The 16,193-nt window shown below is 39.5% G+C and overlaps 1 protein-coding gene across 4 annotated transcripts in view; it reads left to right on the top strand.

Moving 5' to 3' along the window:
* TMLHE (trimethyllysine hydroxylase, epsilon) overlaps positions 1-16,193 on the top strand; it is a 90,033-nt gene that overhangs the window by 2,257 nt on the left and 71,583 nt on the right. For 3 of the 4 annotated variants that reach the window (XM_045995191.1, XM_045995188.1, XM_045995190.1), the window contains exon 2: positions 15,111-15,292. In XM_045995191.1, coding sequence (XP_045851147.1) covers positions 15,112-15,292 — 181 coding nt within the window. In that variant the 5' untranslated portion in view covers position 15,111. Of the gene's footprint in view, positions 1-281; positions 336-15,110; positions 15,293-16,193 lie in introns of all 4 variants that reach the window. The other variant, XM_045995189.1, reaches the window with a different exon arrangement.

Raw genomic sequence — 16,193 nt, 5'->3', positions numbered from 1 at the left:
AGAGAGAGTGAGAGGGAAGCAGGCTCCCTGCCGAGCAGAGAGCCCGATGCGGGGCTCGATCCCAGGACACTGAGATCATGACCTGAGCCGAAGGCAGCGGCTCAACCCACTGAGCCACCCAGGCGCCCCTTCCTGAATATTGTTAAGCCCGTCTGCTTCTCTTGGCCCCCACTGCCACTCCATACTTTGAGCCAGCAACATGGTTTTGTATGCATCCACTTAAAAAGATTTTGTATGTATCATCGAGGGGTAATTGATATACAGCGTTACCTTCTTTTCAGGTGTACAGCATATACTGATTGGACAAGTCTGTCCTCTACTCAGTACTCACCAGGGTAAGTGGAGTCACCATCCGTCAACGCACAGTGTTATTACAATATTATGGACTCAGTTCCCTGTGCTGTACTTTTCATCTCCGTGGCTTACTTGTTTAGTGATTTTAAAGAATTTTTTTTTTTTTTAGTTTTCAAAGATCCAAGCCATTGCTTGACCCTCGGCCCTCATGGGAAAACCACCACTCCTTACCAACACCACAGCAACAAGAACGGTGCACAATGGCCCAGGGAGCTCTGTACGATCCCTAACAAGTTGTGGAAGAGATGAGCTTCCTTTTCTTTTCTCTGCTGCCCAGAGGGTCTTTAAAACTTCTTGTATTGGGACAACCTGGATGCACCTAGAGGGTATGGTGTTAACTGAAACAAGTCAGACAGAGAAAAACAAGGACCATACAAATTCACTTATATGTGGAATCTAAATTAAAAAAAAGAATTTGAGTGGAAACAGATTCTACTTATATGTGGAATCTAAATTTTAAAAAAAGACAAACACAAAAACAGACTATTAAATGCAGGACAAACTGGTGGTCACCAGAGGGGAAGTGGAGGGGAGGGGTGTTGGCAAAATAGGAAGAAATTGTATTGAAGTATAATTTACATACCATAAAATTGACCCATTTTAAGTGTAAACTTCAAGGATTTTTAGTAGATTTATTTTGTTTCACAAACATCACTGTAACCCAGTTTTTGACATTTCCATCACCTCAGTAACATGTCCATTGCCCATTTGCAGTTAATCCTTATTACTGCCCCTAGCATTGGGCAATATAATCCTTTTGTGTGCCCATGAATTTGCCTATTCTCAGACATTTCATATAAATGGAATCATACACTTTTTGTGGTTTTTTGCAACTTGATTCTGAGCATGATATTTTCAAGGTTCGCTCATATTGTGGCATGAATCACTACTTCATTATTTTGATGGGTGGATAATGTGCATTTTATGTATTCATTTATCGGTTTATATACATTTGGTTTATTCCCACCTTTTGACAGTCATGAAGAAGGCTGCTCTGGGCATTGATGCACAAGTTTTGGACATGTTTTCCGTCGTCTTAGGTGGATACGTAGGAATGGACTTGCTCTCCGTCTACACTGAAATCTGTTGTTCAGTGTAACCACCTTTATTAATGATCTGAGCTCGAGCCTCGGGATCCCTTGCTGCTTCACTTTGCACTTGTATGTTACAGACATGCTTCTTTCCTTAAACCTCATGAACGAAGCTCTGCTAACTTCACATTTTCTTCTGCAGCCTTCTCACCTTCCTCAGCCTTTACAGAACTGAAGAGAGTTAAGGCCTTGCTCTGGGTTAGGCTTTGGCTAAAGGAAATGTGGCAGGTTTGATCGTCTTTGAAGATGACTAAAACTTTCTCCACATCAGCAATAAGAGTTTTTTGCTTTCTTATCATTTGTGTGTTCACTGGAGTGGCACTTGCAGGGTCCTCCAAGAACTATTTATTTGCCTTTACTACTTGATATCTGTTTGACACAAGAGGCCCAACTTTCTTCCTATCTCAGCTTTCAACATGCCTCACTAAGCTCAGTCATTTTTGGCTCTTGATTTAAAGTGAGAGACATGAAACTCTTCCTTTCACTTGAGTGCTTAGAAGCCATTGTAGGGTTATCCATAGGCCTGATTTCAGCATTATTATGTCTCAGGGAATGGGGAGGCCCAAGGTGAGAGAGAGAGATGGGGGAATGCTTGGTAAGTGGAGCAGTCAGAACACACATTTATTAAATTCACTGTCTTCTGTGGGTACAGTTCATGGTGCGCCGAAACAGAGTAGTAACATCAAATATCATTGATCACAAATCATAACAAATATAATAATAACGAAAAAGTTTGAACTATTGTGAGTGACACAGAGACATGAAGTGAACAACTACTGTTGGAAAAATAGCTTAATGCAAGGTTTGCCACAAACCTTCAATTTTTAAAAAATGCAGTATCTGTGAAGCACAATAAAGAGAAGGGAAACAAAATGCCTGTATTGGTGGGTTTGGTTGGCCAACATTTTGTTGAGGAATTTTGCATCTATATTCATTCGAGACATTGCACTGTAGTGCACTTTCTTTCCTTAAGATGTATTTGTCTTGTTTGATGTAAGATACCAGCCTCATAGAATGAATTGAGAAGAGTCTCTTTTGTTAACGTGTATTTTACACATCTCTACTTATTATCTCTTCTGGATGAATTGACCCTTCCATCATTATGAAATGTCCTTTTTCTAAGCATTTGCACTGTATACATCTTTTTCTCCTTCTTATTCTTTCAGCCTATTTATTTCTTCACATCTAAACGGGGTATAATGTGGAGGGCATATACTTGGAGTCTGTTCTTTTATCAAGTCTCACAGTCATTGTCTTTTGATTGGACTGTTGGATCTGTTTACATTTATCATAATTAAAATTACTGTAATTCAGTTAACTTGCTGTGATTGAACTTTTGATGTTTTTTACAGTAATTTCTGGAGTTATTTTTTATTAACTACCCTGGGAATTACAATATGTAATCAATGTAATATAATCTATTTTAAATTAATAATTTAATTCTAGTAACACAGTGAAGCTTTGCTCCTCCATCCTTTGTCCTGTTAATGTAATAGGGTTTACATCTTAATAAATTGCAAGACCAACAATATAGTTTTTATTTTTTAAATTTTTTTCTTTTTTTAATTGTTAGTCACCATACAGTACACCATTAGTTTTTTTTTTTAAGATTTTTATTTATGTATTTGACAGACAGATCACAAGTAGGCATAGAGGCAGGCAGAGAGAGAGAGGAGGAAGCAGGCTCCCCGCTGAGCAGAGAGCCCAATGTGGGGCTCGATCCCAGGACCCTGAGATCATGACCTGAGCTGAAGGCAGAGGTTTAACCCACTGAGCCACCCAGGCGCCCCTTTTCTGCCTTCTCTGGTTTTATGTGTACATTTTATGTGATTCCATTTTTATCTCCTTTCTCAAAATTTCAGTTACACTTTTTCAAGTTTTCTTTAGTGCTTGCCCAGAGTTTATGATATATGTATTTTTTACTAATCTGAGTCCACTTCCAAATAAGACTATTCTGCTTCACATGTGGTGCATAAACTTTATAACAGAATACTCCTAATTCTTTCCTTTAATCTGCTATGATTTTTCTTCTAAGCATTAAAATTTTATATGCTGTAATTACCCATCACATTGTTACTTTTATTACTTAAAACTATTATTTTTTAGAACAATTAGGAATAAGAACACCTAAAATATTTTTACCTTTATTTATTCCTTTCCTGATGCCCTTTGCCTCTGAATGGAGACACAAGTTTCTGATATATATCACTTTCCTCTCCCTGAAAAACTTCATTTAATATTTATTGCAGGACATAAACTGCTGGTGATTGAATTCCATCAGTTTTTGTTTGTCTGAGAAAATCTTTCATACTCCTACACTTTTTAAAATTTGTTTTTATTTTTTTGCAGTTTCACGGGTAGAATTTAGCGATTCATCCATCGCATAGAACACCCAGTGCTCATTACATCAAGTGCCCTCCTTAATGCCCATCACCCAATTATCTCTCCCCCCCAGCCTCCCTTCCAGCACCCCTCCCTTTGCTTCCTAGAGTTCAGCGTCTCTTATGGTTAGCCTCCCTGTCAATTTTCATCTTATTTTATTTTTCCTTCCCTTTGCCTGTGTTCATCTGTTTTGTTTCTTAAACTCCACAAATGCGTGAAGTCATACGGCATTTGTCTTTTTCTGACTGACTTATTTCGCTTAGCATAGTTGTGGATAATGCTGCTATAAACATTGGGGTGCACGTATTTTTGTATCCTTTGGGTAAATACCCAGTAGTGTAATTGCTGGGTCATAGGGTAGCTCTATTTTCAAGTTTTTGAGGAACCTCCATGCTGTTTTCCAGAGTGGCTGTACCAGCTTGCATTCCCACCAACAGTGTGAGAGGGTTCCCCCTTCTCCACATCCTCTCCAACACACGTTGTTTCCTGACTTGTTAATTTTAGCCATTCTGACTGGTGTGAGGTGGGATCTCATTGTGGTTCTGATTTGTATTTCCCTGATGCCCAGTGATGTTGAGCACTTCTTCCGGTGTCTGTTGGCCTTCTGGATGTCTTTGGAGAAATGTCTGCTCATGTCTTCTGCCCATTTTTTGACTGGATTTTGGGGGGGGGGGTGTTGAATTTGATAAGTTCTTTATAGATTTTGGATACTAGCCGTTTATCTAATATATCATTTGCGGATATATTCTCCCATTCTGTCAGTTGTGTTTTGGTTTTGTTGACTGTTTCCTTTGCTTTGCAAAAGCTTTTTATCTTGATGGACCGTTGCTTCCCTTGCCTTTGGCGATGTTCCTAGGAAGACGTTGCTGTGGCTGAGGTCGAAGAGGTTGCTGCCGGTGTTCTCCTCAAGAATTTTGATGGATTCCTGTCTCACATTAAGGTCTTTCAGCCATTTGGAGTCTGTTTTGTGTGTGGTGTAAGGAAATGGTCCAGTTTCATTCTTCCGCATGTGGCTGTCCAGTTTTCTCAACACCATTTGTTGAAGAGACGGTCTTTTTTCAAGTGGTTGTTCTTTCCTGTTTTGTCGAAGATTATTTGACCATAGAGTTGAGGGTCCATATCTGGGCTCTCTATTCTGTTCCACCGGTCTATGTGTCTGTTTTTGTGCCAGTACCATGCTGTCTTGGTGATCACAGCTTTGTAGTAAAGCTTGAAATCGGGCAATGTGATGCCCCCGGTTTTGTTTTTGTTTTTCAACATTTCCTTAGCAATTTGGGGTCTCTTCTGGTTCCATACAAATTTTAGGATTGTTTGCTCCAGCTCTTTGAAAAATACCAGTGGAATTTTGATTGGAATGGCATTGAAAGTACAGATTGCTCTGGGCAGTACAGACATTTTAACAATGTTTATTCTTCTGATCCAAGAGCATGGAATGGTCTTCCATCTTTTTGTGTCTTCTTCAATTTCTTTCGTGTGTGTTCTGTAGTTCCTTACCTCTTTGGTTGGGTTTATTCCCAGGTATTTGATGGTTCTTGGTGCTATAGTAAATGGAATTGATTCTCTAATTTCCCTTTCTGTATTTTCATTGTTAGTGTATAAGAAAGCCACTGATTTCTGTACATTGACTTTGTATCCTGCCACGTTACTGAATTGCTGTATGAGTTCTAGTAGTTTGGGGGTGGAGTCTTTTGGGTATTTCCATATAAAGAATCATGTCATCTGCGAAGAGAGAGAGTTTGACTTCTTCCTTGCCAGTTTGGATACCTTTTATTTCTCTTTGTTGTCTGATTGCCGTTGCTAGGACTTCTAATACTATGTTGAACAAGAGTGGTGAGAGTGGGCATCCTTGTCGTGTTCCTGATCTCAATGGGAAGGCTGCAAGCTTTTTCCCATTGAGGATGATATTTGCTGTGGGTCTTTCATAGATAGATTTTATGAAGTTCAGGAATGTTCCCTCTATCCCTATACATTGAAGCGTTTTCATCAGGAACGGATGCTGGATTTTGTCAAATGCTTTTTCTGCATCCATTGAGAGGACCATGTGGTTCTTCTCTCTTCTCTTATTGATTTGTTCCATCACATTGATTGATTTGCCAATGTTGAACCACCCTTGCAACCCAGGGATGAATCCCACCTGGTCATGGTGAATAATCTTTTTAATGTACTGTTGGATCCTGCTTGCTAGGATCTTGTTGAGAATCTTAGCATCTGTATTCATCAGGGACATTGGTCTGAAATTCCCCTTTTTGGTGGGCTCTTTGCCTGGTTTGGGGGTCAGGGTAATGCTGGCAGAAGACTACTTGTTATAAATGAAATGGGCTCAGCAACAGGAAGATGCATAAATTCAAGCCTTAGTGAATATGTAAGACTCAGGAAATATTATTCCCATGATGCCTCACTAAAGAATTTAATGAAAATAAAAAAGCTTCAGATAACCAAGAAATCATGGGAAACATTTGGCGTACATTTGATGGTGATCTGTAACTATGTTTACCTGTAAAGCTAAGAATAAATGATGGTGATGAAATAACAGAAGAGAGGCAAATATTTTATACTCTGAAATGTAGCTATTACACAAGCAACAAAAGTGGGTGTAGAAGGAAGATAACATCATAGATATTAACTAGGAGTAAGAAAATAGAAATTTAGGGTGCATGGGTGGCTCAGTTGGTTGTGTCAGCCTTCAGCTCAGATTATGATCCCAGGGTCCTGGGATCAAGTCATGCGTTGGGCTCCCTGCTCAGTGGGTAGTGCTTCTCCTTCTATCTATGCCCCTCCCCCCAACTCATGTGCTCACTTGCTCTCTGTCTCAAATAAATAAAATTTAAAAAAAAGAAAATAGAGGTTTAAATTAGAGGCTGGGTCAGAAGGAAGGAGAGGCAAAAAGAGAATACTAGCAAATTCCATTATGGCTCATGAGGGACAGCAATAGCAAGTCACCTTTAAAAGGAGGATAAAAGTGTATCTGATACAGTCCCAGCTTAGAACCTTTGCACAAGGTATCTTCATGACTAACTCCCTCATTGGTCAAAAGTCATCTTTCTCAAAGAGATTTACCCTAACCGGCACATTTAAAACCCCTACTACCTGCTGGATTGTTTTAATAGCGCCTATCATTTTATAATGTATTATGTAATTTACTTATGTATTATTTTTATCTTGAATCGTATGCTTCCTCTCACTAGAAGATACACTCCATAAAAGCAGGATTTTTTGTCTCTTTTGTTCACTTATATATCCCAAGTACCTAAAATACTGCCTGGCAGAAAGTTGGCACCCAATAAAGATTTTTTAAATGAGTTGATTAACTAATTAGTTAAGAGTGTCAGAGAAGTTTTCTCCAGTGACTTGATTTTTAATCTTAGACCTGAAGGATGAGTAGAAAGAATAAGAGGGAAAACATGGCAGGCAGAGGAAACAAGGTCATGGGGTAAGATGGAGCCAGTTGTGGAAAGCCTTTGTAAAGAGATGACTCAGTCCTTTTGCCTGCCCTCAAGGAGCTCTCAGCAAATGGGGAGGAAAAAGTAACTAAACAGGGGATTATTACACATGTTGTAAATGCACTAATAAGGGTATACACAAAGAATGATGAAAACATTGACTAGGCAGCTATTAACTCTTCTGAGGGCATTTAGGAAGATTTTACCAAAAAAGGTGACATTTGAGCTAGGTCTCAGGCCAGAGAGTGACATGATGAAAGTGTTTTAAGAAGATTAATCTGGCAATAGTATGGAAAATAGATTGGAATATGGATGGACCAGAGGCAAGGAAACCATCTAGTCTATGGCAGTAGTCCAGGTATGAGGTGATGAAGGCATCTATAGGAATGGAAAAAGAAGGACAAATCTGAGACACATTTGGAAGGAAAAATTGACGGGAGCTAAATGGATTCTTGGCTTTAAGCCTTTCAGGAGGTAATGCTTCTTCCTTAGTAATAACCATGAAGAGATTCAAATTGACCTATTATGTAATTGCCTACTCTGACTAGAATTTCTAGCTATGGCTGTTCTCCAAAAGTTTCCGTTATTGTGATTGATACTTGTTGGACCTTAATTTACATTAAGATGATTTTAGACTCTAAAGGTTGGGAAGCTCTCAAAAACATAATTTTGACTATGAAACAGCAAATTATTCTATTAAAGGAGAAATGAGGGAAACCATGGGACTACATAGGAAGTTTTACAATGAGCTCATAGTTCCTATTTTAAAAGAAGACTAATACAAAAGACGGCAAAGAAGGAGGAATATAGCAGGTGACATGTGCCTAAAGGATTAGCATTTGGAAGCATAAGGTCCAAAATTACCTCAGGCTTATAGAAACAAATATTTGCAAAGACGACAAGAACAACATTCTGCCTATGTTCTCAGAAAGAAAAAGTCTATGTGTCCTGGCGTGGGTAAGCTATAACTCAGATGATATCATTAGACTACTCTGAAAGATCAAAGGAATTAAGGAGAATAAGAGAAGTGCTTCATGACTGGATTTATATAAAACTTCTAAGGGAGAATTTTCAGTCTGCTAATCCGTAAACTAAATATCTCCGGGGTTAAATCCTAGAACAGATTTCAAGAAAGTGTGTACTTAGAAAATTACAAAGCGTTATCAGCAAAGACATTCCACAAAAATGTAATTTTATTTTTAAAAATATTATTAGAGGTAATTTATGGAAATATGGCAGACATAATGTACATTAAATGAATGAATGAAATTTCAGCAAGACTTTAACAAACCTTTTTTTTATTAACATATAATGTGTTATTTGCCCCAGGGGTGCAGGTCTGTGAATCATCAGGCTTACACACTCCACAGCACTCACCTTAGCACATGCCCTCCCCAATGTCCTTAACCCCACCATCCTATCCCTCCCCCTCACCCCCGCAACCTCGGTTTGTTTCCTGAGATTAAGAGTCTCTTATGGTTTGTCTCCCTCCCGATCCCATCTTGTTTCATTTTTCCCTTCCCTACCCCCAAACCGCCCACATTGCTTCTCAAATTCTTCATATCAGGGAGATCATATGATAACTGTCTTTCTCTGATTGAATTATTTCACTAAGCATAATACCCTCTAGTCCCATCCACGTCATTGCAAATGGCAAGAGTTTGGAGTTTTTTGTGGCTTTTTTTTAAAAGATTTTATTTATTGATTTGACAGAGAGATCACAAGTAGGCAGAGAGGCAGGCAGAGAGAGAGGGGGAAGCAGGCTCCCCACTGAGCAGAGAACCTGATGTGGGGCCCGATCCCAGGACCCTGAGATCTTGACCTGAGCCGAAGGCAGAGGCTTAACCCACTGAGCCACTCAGGTGCCCCGAGTTTGGGGTTTTTGATGGCTGCATGGTATTCCATTGTATATATGAACCACATCTTCTTTATCCATTCATCTGTTGATGGACATCTAGGGTCTTTCCATAGTTTGGCTATTGTGGACATTGCTGCTATAAGCATTCGGGTGCACATGCCCCTTCGGATCACTACATTTGTAACTTTGGAGTAAATACCCAGTAGTGCAATTGCTGGGTCTTAGGGTAGCTCTGTTTACAAGTTTTTGAGGAACCTCCATGTTGTTTTCTAGAGTGGCTGCACCAGCTTGCATTCCCACCAACAGTGCAGGAGGGTGCCCCTTTCTCCGCATCTCACCAGCATCTGTCATTTCCTGACTCATTAATTTTAGCCCCTCTGACTAGTGTGAGGTGAGATCTCATTGTGGCTTTGATTTTTATTTCCCTGATGCCCAGTGATGTGGAGTCTTTTTTTCAAGTGTCTGTTGGCCATTTGTGTGTCTCATTTGGATAAGTGTCTGTTCCTGTCTTCTCCCCATTTCTTGCCTTCTTTTCTGGAGGGTCTGGCTAAGAATCCACACATCTAGCTTCATTCAGATTGTTGGCTGAATTCAGTTCCACATGGCTGTGGGACTGAGGCTGCTGTTTCCTTCTCGCACATCATCTGGTTGTCACTCTCATTTCCTTGAGACTGTGTGCGTTACTTGCCTTGTAGTCCCCTCCACTTTCAAAGCCAATGGAGAATCTCCTTCACAGCAAATCCCTCTCTGGCTTCAAATGTCTTTCACCAGAAAGGGCATGTCCATTTCAAGGGATTGCTGGTGTAGGTCAGACTAGCTAGGGATCTTTCTTAAAGTCCTCTGTGTCATATACATTGCCTAATCACTCAAGTGAAATCCCACCTTATTCATACTCTAGAGGAAGGGATTATAATTTGGCAAGGATCACCAGATGTCATTTTAGAATTATGCTTATCATAATCATCAAGTCATAGACTCAAAATGTCCTATAATTCAAAGAAGAATAATACAAAGAAAACCTAATCTAGCTGTATTTTGTAAAAAGTGCTAAAAAATAAAAAGAAGAAAACAAAAGCAGTTAGTTACTTTACAAGGAGCAGCAATTAGATTGGCATTGACTTCCCAGCAAAAACAACATGAAGATATTAGAATGATATCTTCAAAATGCTGGACGGGGTACCTGCCAATCTAAATTTCTATATCCAATGAAAATATCTTAGAAAAACAAACACAGTCTGTGCGAGAGAGACTGTGGACTCTGAGAAACAAACTGAGGGTTTTGGAAGAGGGGTGGGAAGTTGGGTGAGCCTGGTGGTGGGTATTAAGGAGGGCACGTATTGCGTGGAGCACTGGGTGTGGTGCATAAACAATGAATTTTGGAACACTGGGAAAACAAAGTTAATGTGGTGTTTTTACATGGTCCAAAACTTAGGGAATCTGCCACTAAACTCCAAAGGACATATTAGTGATCTTCAAGCAGGAACAAAATGATCCCAAATAAAAGCTTGGAGCTATATGATGGAAAGCAGTACAATGGTAAGGTTAAATATGTGGGTAGATCTGAATGTCCATTGATTATATAAAACAAAGATAATAATGTCATGTCTTGTGGGATATGTGTATGTTAATTAAAATACACAACAGTAGTTGTGGAAAGAGCAGAAATGGAGCCAATGTAAATTTTCTAATTTTCATTATAATTTAATAAATCAAAGATACATGTTATAAGCTGTAGAATAAGTCCTTCTTAAGAGCCAGTAAAAGAATGTATAATTAACAAGTAAACAAAGGAGGAAACGGTAATACAAATTACCTAATCAGTGCAGAACAAAGCAAGATAGGAAAGGTAACAAAACAGGCAAGATAAACGGAAAGAAAACATTGATATAGGAGAGTCAAACTCAAATATATCAATAATTATGTTAAGGGCTTCCTGGGTGGCTCAGTCAGTGAAGCACCTGTGTTTGGTTAGTTAAGTCTTGGGTCCTGGGATCCTTCCTGGCATTGGGTTCCCTGCTCAGTGGGGAGTGTGCTTCTCTCTGTGCCAGCCGCTCTCTCTGCTTGTTCACCCTGTCTCTGTCAAATAAATTAGTAAAGTCCTTTTTTTAAAAAAGCTGTTTGAAACAAAGTGTAGGAAGTGTGTTATACAGTTTAAGGGGCCATTCTGAATCCACGTCGCCAGTGTCCTCGTCATTTCCTCATTTTTCTTTAGAACTTTAGTACCTAGAGGTGCCTTCAGCTCACGCCATGTTCCTGGGGTCTTGGGATCAAGTTTCTCTTTAGGCTCCCTGCTCAGGGGACCCTCTTCTCCCTCTCCTGGCTCGTGCTGTCTGTTGCTGTCTCTGTTTTTCTCTCTCAAAGAAACAATTAAAACCTTAAAAAAATAATGATTCTGTTCAATGTAAATGAACCAAACAGATTAAGGAAATGACAATTATTAAACTGTTTAAAAAAGGAAAATATAAGTGTGCTATTTATAAAAAAAAAGTTACATGTAAAAATATAGGAAGATCCAAAGTAGAAAGGTGTAAGAAGTATACGATGCGAACAGTATCCAAGAGTCAACAGAAGCAAGTACAGTAATGACTGGGAAAAAAGGGGTACCGCTACCCCATTCCCCTTTCCGGGGTCTTTCCTGCACCACGTGGCACTGTGTAGCGCGCTTGTCAAGACACGAAATGATTATTGAGTCCAGTAATTTGGGACAAAGGGAGGCCTGAAGGGGCTATACCCCGTGGCACTAGCAAGAAGGGCAGGCGCCAGGGCGAAGGCCCGGTCTGGTGGGCTCTCGGCTCTATTATCACGGAATGTAAAGTATGCGGAGGGGAAAACAGCTCCAGAGCATGATCACAGGAGGGGCAGCTGGTTGCTGTGTACGTGACTGATACTGCGGACCCTAGTGGGCCATTAACCAGAGGGCGACAGGGCGCGGGAGAACTGGCCTCAGCAGGCCTAGCTCTCGTACGCCCCGTTATCACTGTTTGCAGCGTGGGATATGCCTAAATTCAAAGATCGAACCACTGGGGAAATCTCAGGCTAAAGTGTAGGAACCTTTACTAGAGAGAGGTGTGTTGTGTAATACCCGTCTTGTGGACACAGAAAACTAGATGATATCCTGGGCCATAAAGCAAGTTCCAGAAACCTTAAACAATCAGCTACACTGGTTTTTTGTTTGTTTTTCTTTGGCCACAGTGAAATGAAGTTAGAAAATAGTAATGAGGAAACTAGAAAATCTCCCTAAAATGTGTAGTACACTTTTAAATGACCTGCAGGTCCAACTGTAAAAATCACGATGTAAATTAGAAAATATTTTAAACTGACTGAAGAATGGCAATCTTACATATCAAAATTCATGGCCGGAAGAATTTTTATGGCAGTCAAAAAGTGAGAATAGGCTGTATGAACCTGTGACGACGGCTGTTTGTCCAAAGCCATAGAATGTAGAGTGAACTGTAATGAAAGGAAATCTCTTCTCTCACCCTCAATTTTGCTGTGAAAAAGACTTCTCTGAAGAAATAAAATCTTAATAAAAGAAATGTTTATTGGGCAAAAGAGCTGAACAGATACTTGGCCAAAGAAAAGATATAGATGGTAATTAAGACTATGAAAAGATGTACAACATAATATATAACTAGGGAAATGCAAATTAAAATACTGAGGTATCATGCACAACTATTAGAATGCCTAAATTTTAAAAACTGACTATACCAACGTAGAGCAAGGATGCACAAAACAGGACTTTATGGTTCATCGCTGATGGAATGCAGAATCCTCCGGCTACTGTGGATAACAGTTTCATATTTTTTATAATGTTACATACAGATCACAAGTAGGCAGAGAGGCAGGCAGAGAGAGAGGAGGAAGCAGGAAGCAGACTCCCTGCCGAGCAGAGAGCCCGATGTGGGGCTCGATCCCAGGACTCTGAGATCATGACCTGAGCTGAAAGCAGAAGCTTAACCCGCTGAGCCACCCAGGTGCCCCGAAAAATGTATTTTTGTATGTGCATATGGAAGGTTGGTCCAAACTGTTTATTGTTGATGAGGCTTCTTGAAAGAATGAGAATGACACATATTGAGGAAAGGAGGCTTTCACTTTTCATGTTATATATTTCTGTGTTGATTTGATTTTTCTTTCCTTTTTTTCTTTATACACATGAACAAATATTATTTTGTAAATGAATACAAAACAATGAAACACTTCTACAAATAACAAACATTATGTGGAGTCTGCCCAGTTTTACCAGGCATAGTTAACTGCTTTCTCCTTTGCACTCTGTGTTTGAAAATATCATAAGTAGTGGTAGCTTCTTAAATGGTGGCTGGGATTGCAGAATTATTTATGTTTATTTTCCTGGTACTTAAGAAAGTGCCTGTTATACACACGCTCAGTAATATTTGTTGGGTGAAATAATGAAGGAATGAATAAATATACTTGCTTCAGACTGGTTTTTGTGGGGAGTAATCCAATGTAAGGGAGAAGAGTACGAAGAGTATTTGATTAAGAACTGAGCTTTAGACCAGGGATTGGAAAGATTATGCTTTGAAGGGTCAAATTGCAAATATTGTAGACTTTGTAGGCCACATATGGTCTTGGCTTCATATTCCTTTTTGGTTTTGTTTACAACCCTTTAAAAATATAAAATCTGTCCTTAGCTTGTGGACTATATAAAAAGAGGCATGGGCCATACTTTTCCAGCCTTTGTCTTAGATGATAACTGTACGTAGGAAGTTTGGAAACAAGACATAGTAGAACACATATATGTAACCCAGATGTCAGCAGAGCCCGCTTATTCTCTGCTTCTTGCTTGTACCCATAAAATGTCAATAAATTTGACTTTAGCTCTGTTATTTGGAACCCTCCGCAGGTCATCAGCATACTCTGTTACATCTCTAGCTATGGCCTTTGTGTATACGATTGGTATCATCCCACATCAACATGAAATTCAGCCCTTTCATCAGCTTACACACACACACTCGCACATATGCACTGAACATAAGCCTTTTATGGGTTTAGTGACATTTCAGGGTTATTCACATCAAGCAGCTTCTATATAGTTGCATGCCTTTCTCTGTCTTTTCCCACAGGACAAATTAATTATTTTTTTTAATATTTTATTTATTTGACAGAGAGAAATCACAACTAGTCAGAGAGGCAGGCAGAGAGAGAGGAGGAAGCAGGCTCCCCGCGGAGCAGAGAGCCCGATGCGGGGCCCGATCCCAGGACCCTGGGATCATGACCTGAGCCGAAGGCAGAGGCTTTAACCCACTGAGCCACCCAGGCGCCCCCAAATTAATTATTTTAAAGGTATTATGCAAATGAAGATTTTAAATTAATTTTCCTGAAGCCATAACACTGAGGGAGTCACCAACTCTAATCAGGTTTATCAAGGTACTTTTGCCAACAGATATATTTTATCCCTAGTATTAAGTATTATAATAATTAGAATAATAGCAGCTGACATATATAGGACTTACTATAGGACAGACACAGTTTAAGTACTTTAGTCTTCATACTAAACCCATGAAATAAGTATTATTATTATTCTCATTTTACAAACAGGAAACCAGAGTCACTGAGAGTTTAAGTAACTTGTTCACAATCACACTTCATCAGTGGAAAAAAGTTTCAAGAAGTCATGTGAGGGTGTCACAAGTGAAGAGGCCCAGAAGGATGAGTTCTGAAAAGCAATTCTTACATGTGGTTGGAAGGTTAAAATTAGTGAATTTTGAAAGAACCACTTCAGTTAAATAGTATGATAGAAGCAAGATTATAAGGCATAAATAAAAGTAGCTGGTGAGAAAATGGAAGTAATGGTTATAGACCACTTATGCTCAGCTTTTCAGAATTTTTCTTTTGTTTAATCCTCTGTAGTTGAGGTAATTAATGATATTCTCTTATATAGTTATATCTGTAGTATTATTCCTGCAACCTCATAAAAGTTCTTTAATGTTACTAACTCTCTCTCCTTATTGTCAAATTTTCTAGGATGTGGTGCCACAGGTTGTCCCACCTACAAAGCAGTCTCCAGCACCTGCTGAGGAGAGGAGTCACACGTTGGGCCTTCCGACAGCTCAACTTCAAAAGCTTATTTCCATTAGCCGTACATTGGCACCATACAGCCTCCGAGTCTCTGAATTGTGCTTGGCAGCAACATGAAGATCATTTTGGTAAGATATGTGGGGATAGATACTTTATTTTTTTAACTTTGTTTTAATTTCAGGTAATTAACAGATAGTGTAGTATTAGATTCTGGTGCACAGTATAGTGATTCAGCAGTTCCATGCAACACCTGGCGCTCATCACAAGTGCACTGTTTAATCCCTATCCCCTATTTCCCCCATCCCCCCAGCGCCTCCCCTCTGGTGACCATCAGTGTCTTCTGTATAGTTAAGAGTCTATTTCTTGGTTTGCCTCTCTTTTTTTTTTTGCCATTTGCTCATTTGTTTTGTTTCTTAAATTCCACATATGACTGAAATCATAAGGTATTTGTCTTTCTCTGACTTACTTCGCTTAGCATGATACTCTATAGCTTCATCCATGTCATTGCAAATTGCAAGGTTTCATTCTTTTTCATGGCTGAGTAATATTCCATTATGTATACGCCACATAAATGAAATTTAACATCTTACTCATTTACCCTTTAAAAAAGATTTATTTAGTTGAAAGAGAGAGAGTAAAGGGAGTGGAGGGGGTGCTGAAGAGAGAATCCTCAAGCAGATTCCCTGCTGGGCACAGAGCCTGAGATGGAGCTGTATGCCAGGACTCTGAGTCCATGACCTGGCTAAAAACAAGAGTCGGCCGCTTAACTGACTGAGCCACCCAGGCGCCCCATCTTACCCATTTCCTAAGTGTACAGTTCAGGTGGTAATTATATTTACATTATTGTGCAATATCAGTTACCGATTATGTGGACTGAACATACTTTCTCTGAAGTTTGGAGGACCTCTAGCTGTCAATCTCCAAGATTATCCTACAGGTTGCAAAAAAGACAAAAATAATATTAAGGCAACAGTATAATCTCATCTCAGTAAGGGGAAGGGAGCACTGCTCTACTCCAGTTCCACTCTG

This window comes from Meles meles, chromosome X, assembly GCF_922984935.1.
Source record: "Meles meles chromosome X, mMelMel3.1 paternal haplotype, whole genome shotgun sequence".
In the NCBI taxonomy this organism is placed as follows: domain Eukaryota; kingdom Metazoa; phylum Chordata; class Mammalia; order Carnivora; family Mustelidae; genus Meles; species Meles meles.
This window is presented reverse-complemented; position numbering and strand designations above follow the sequence as displayed.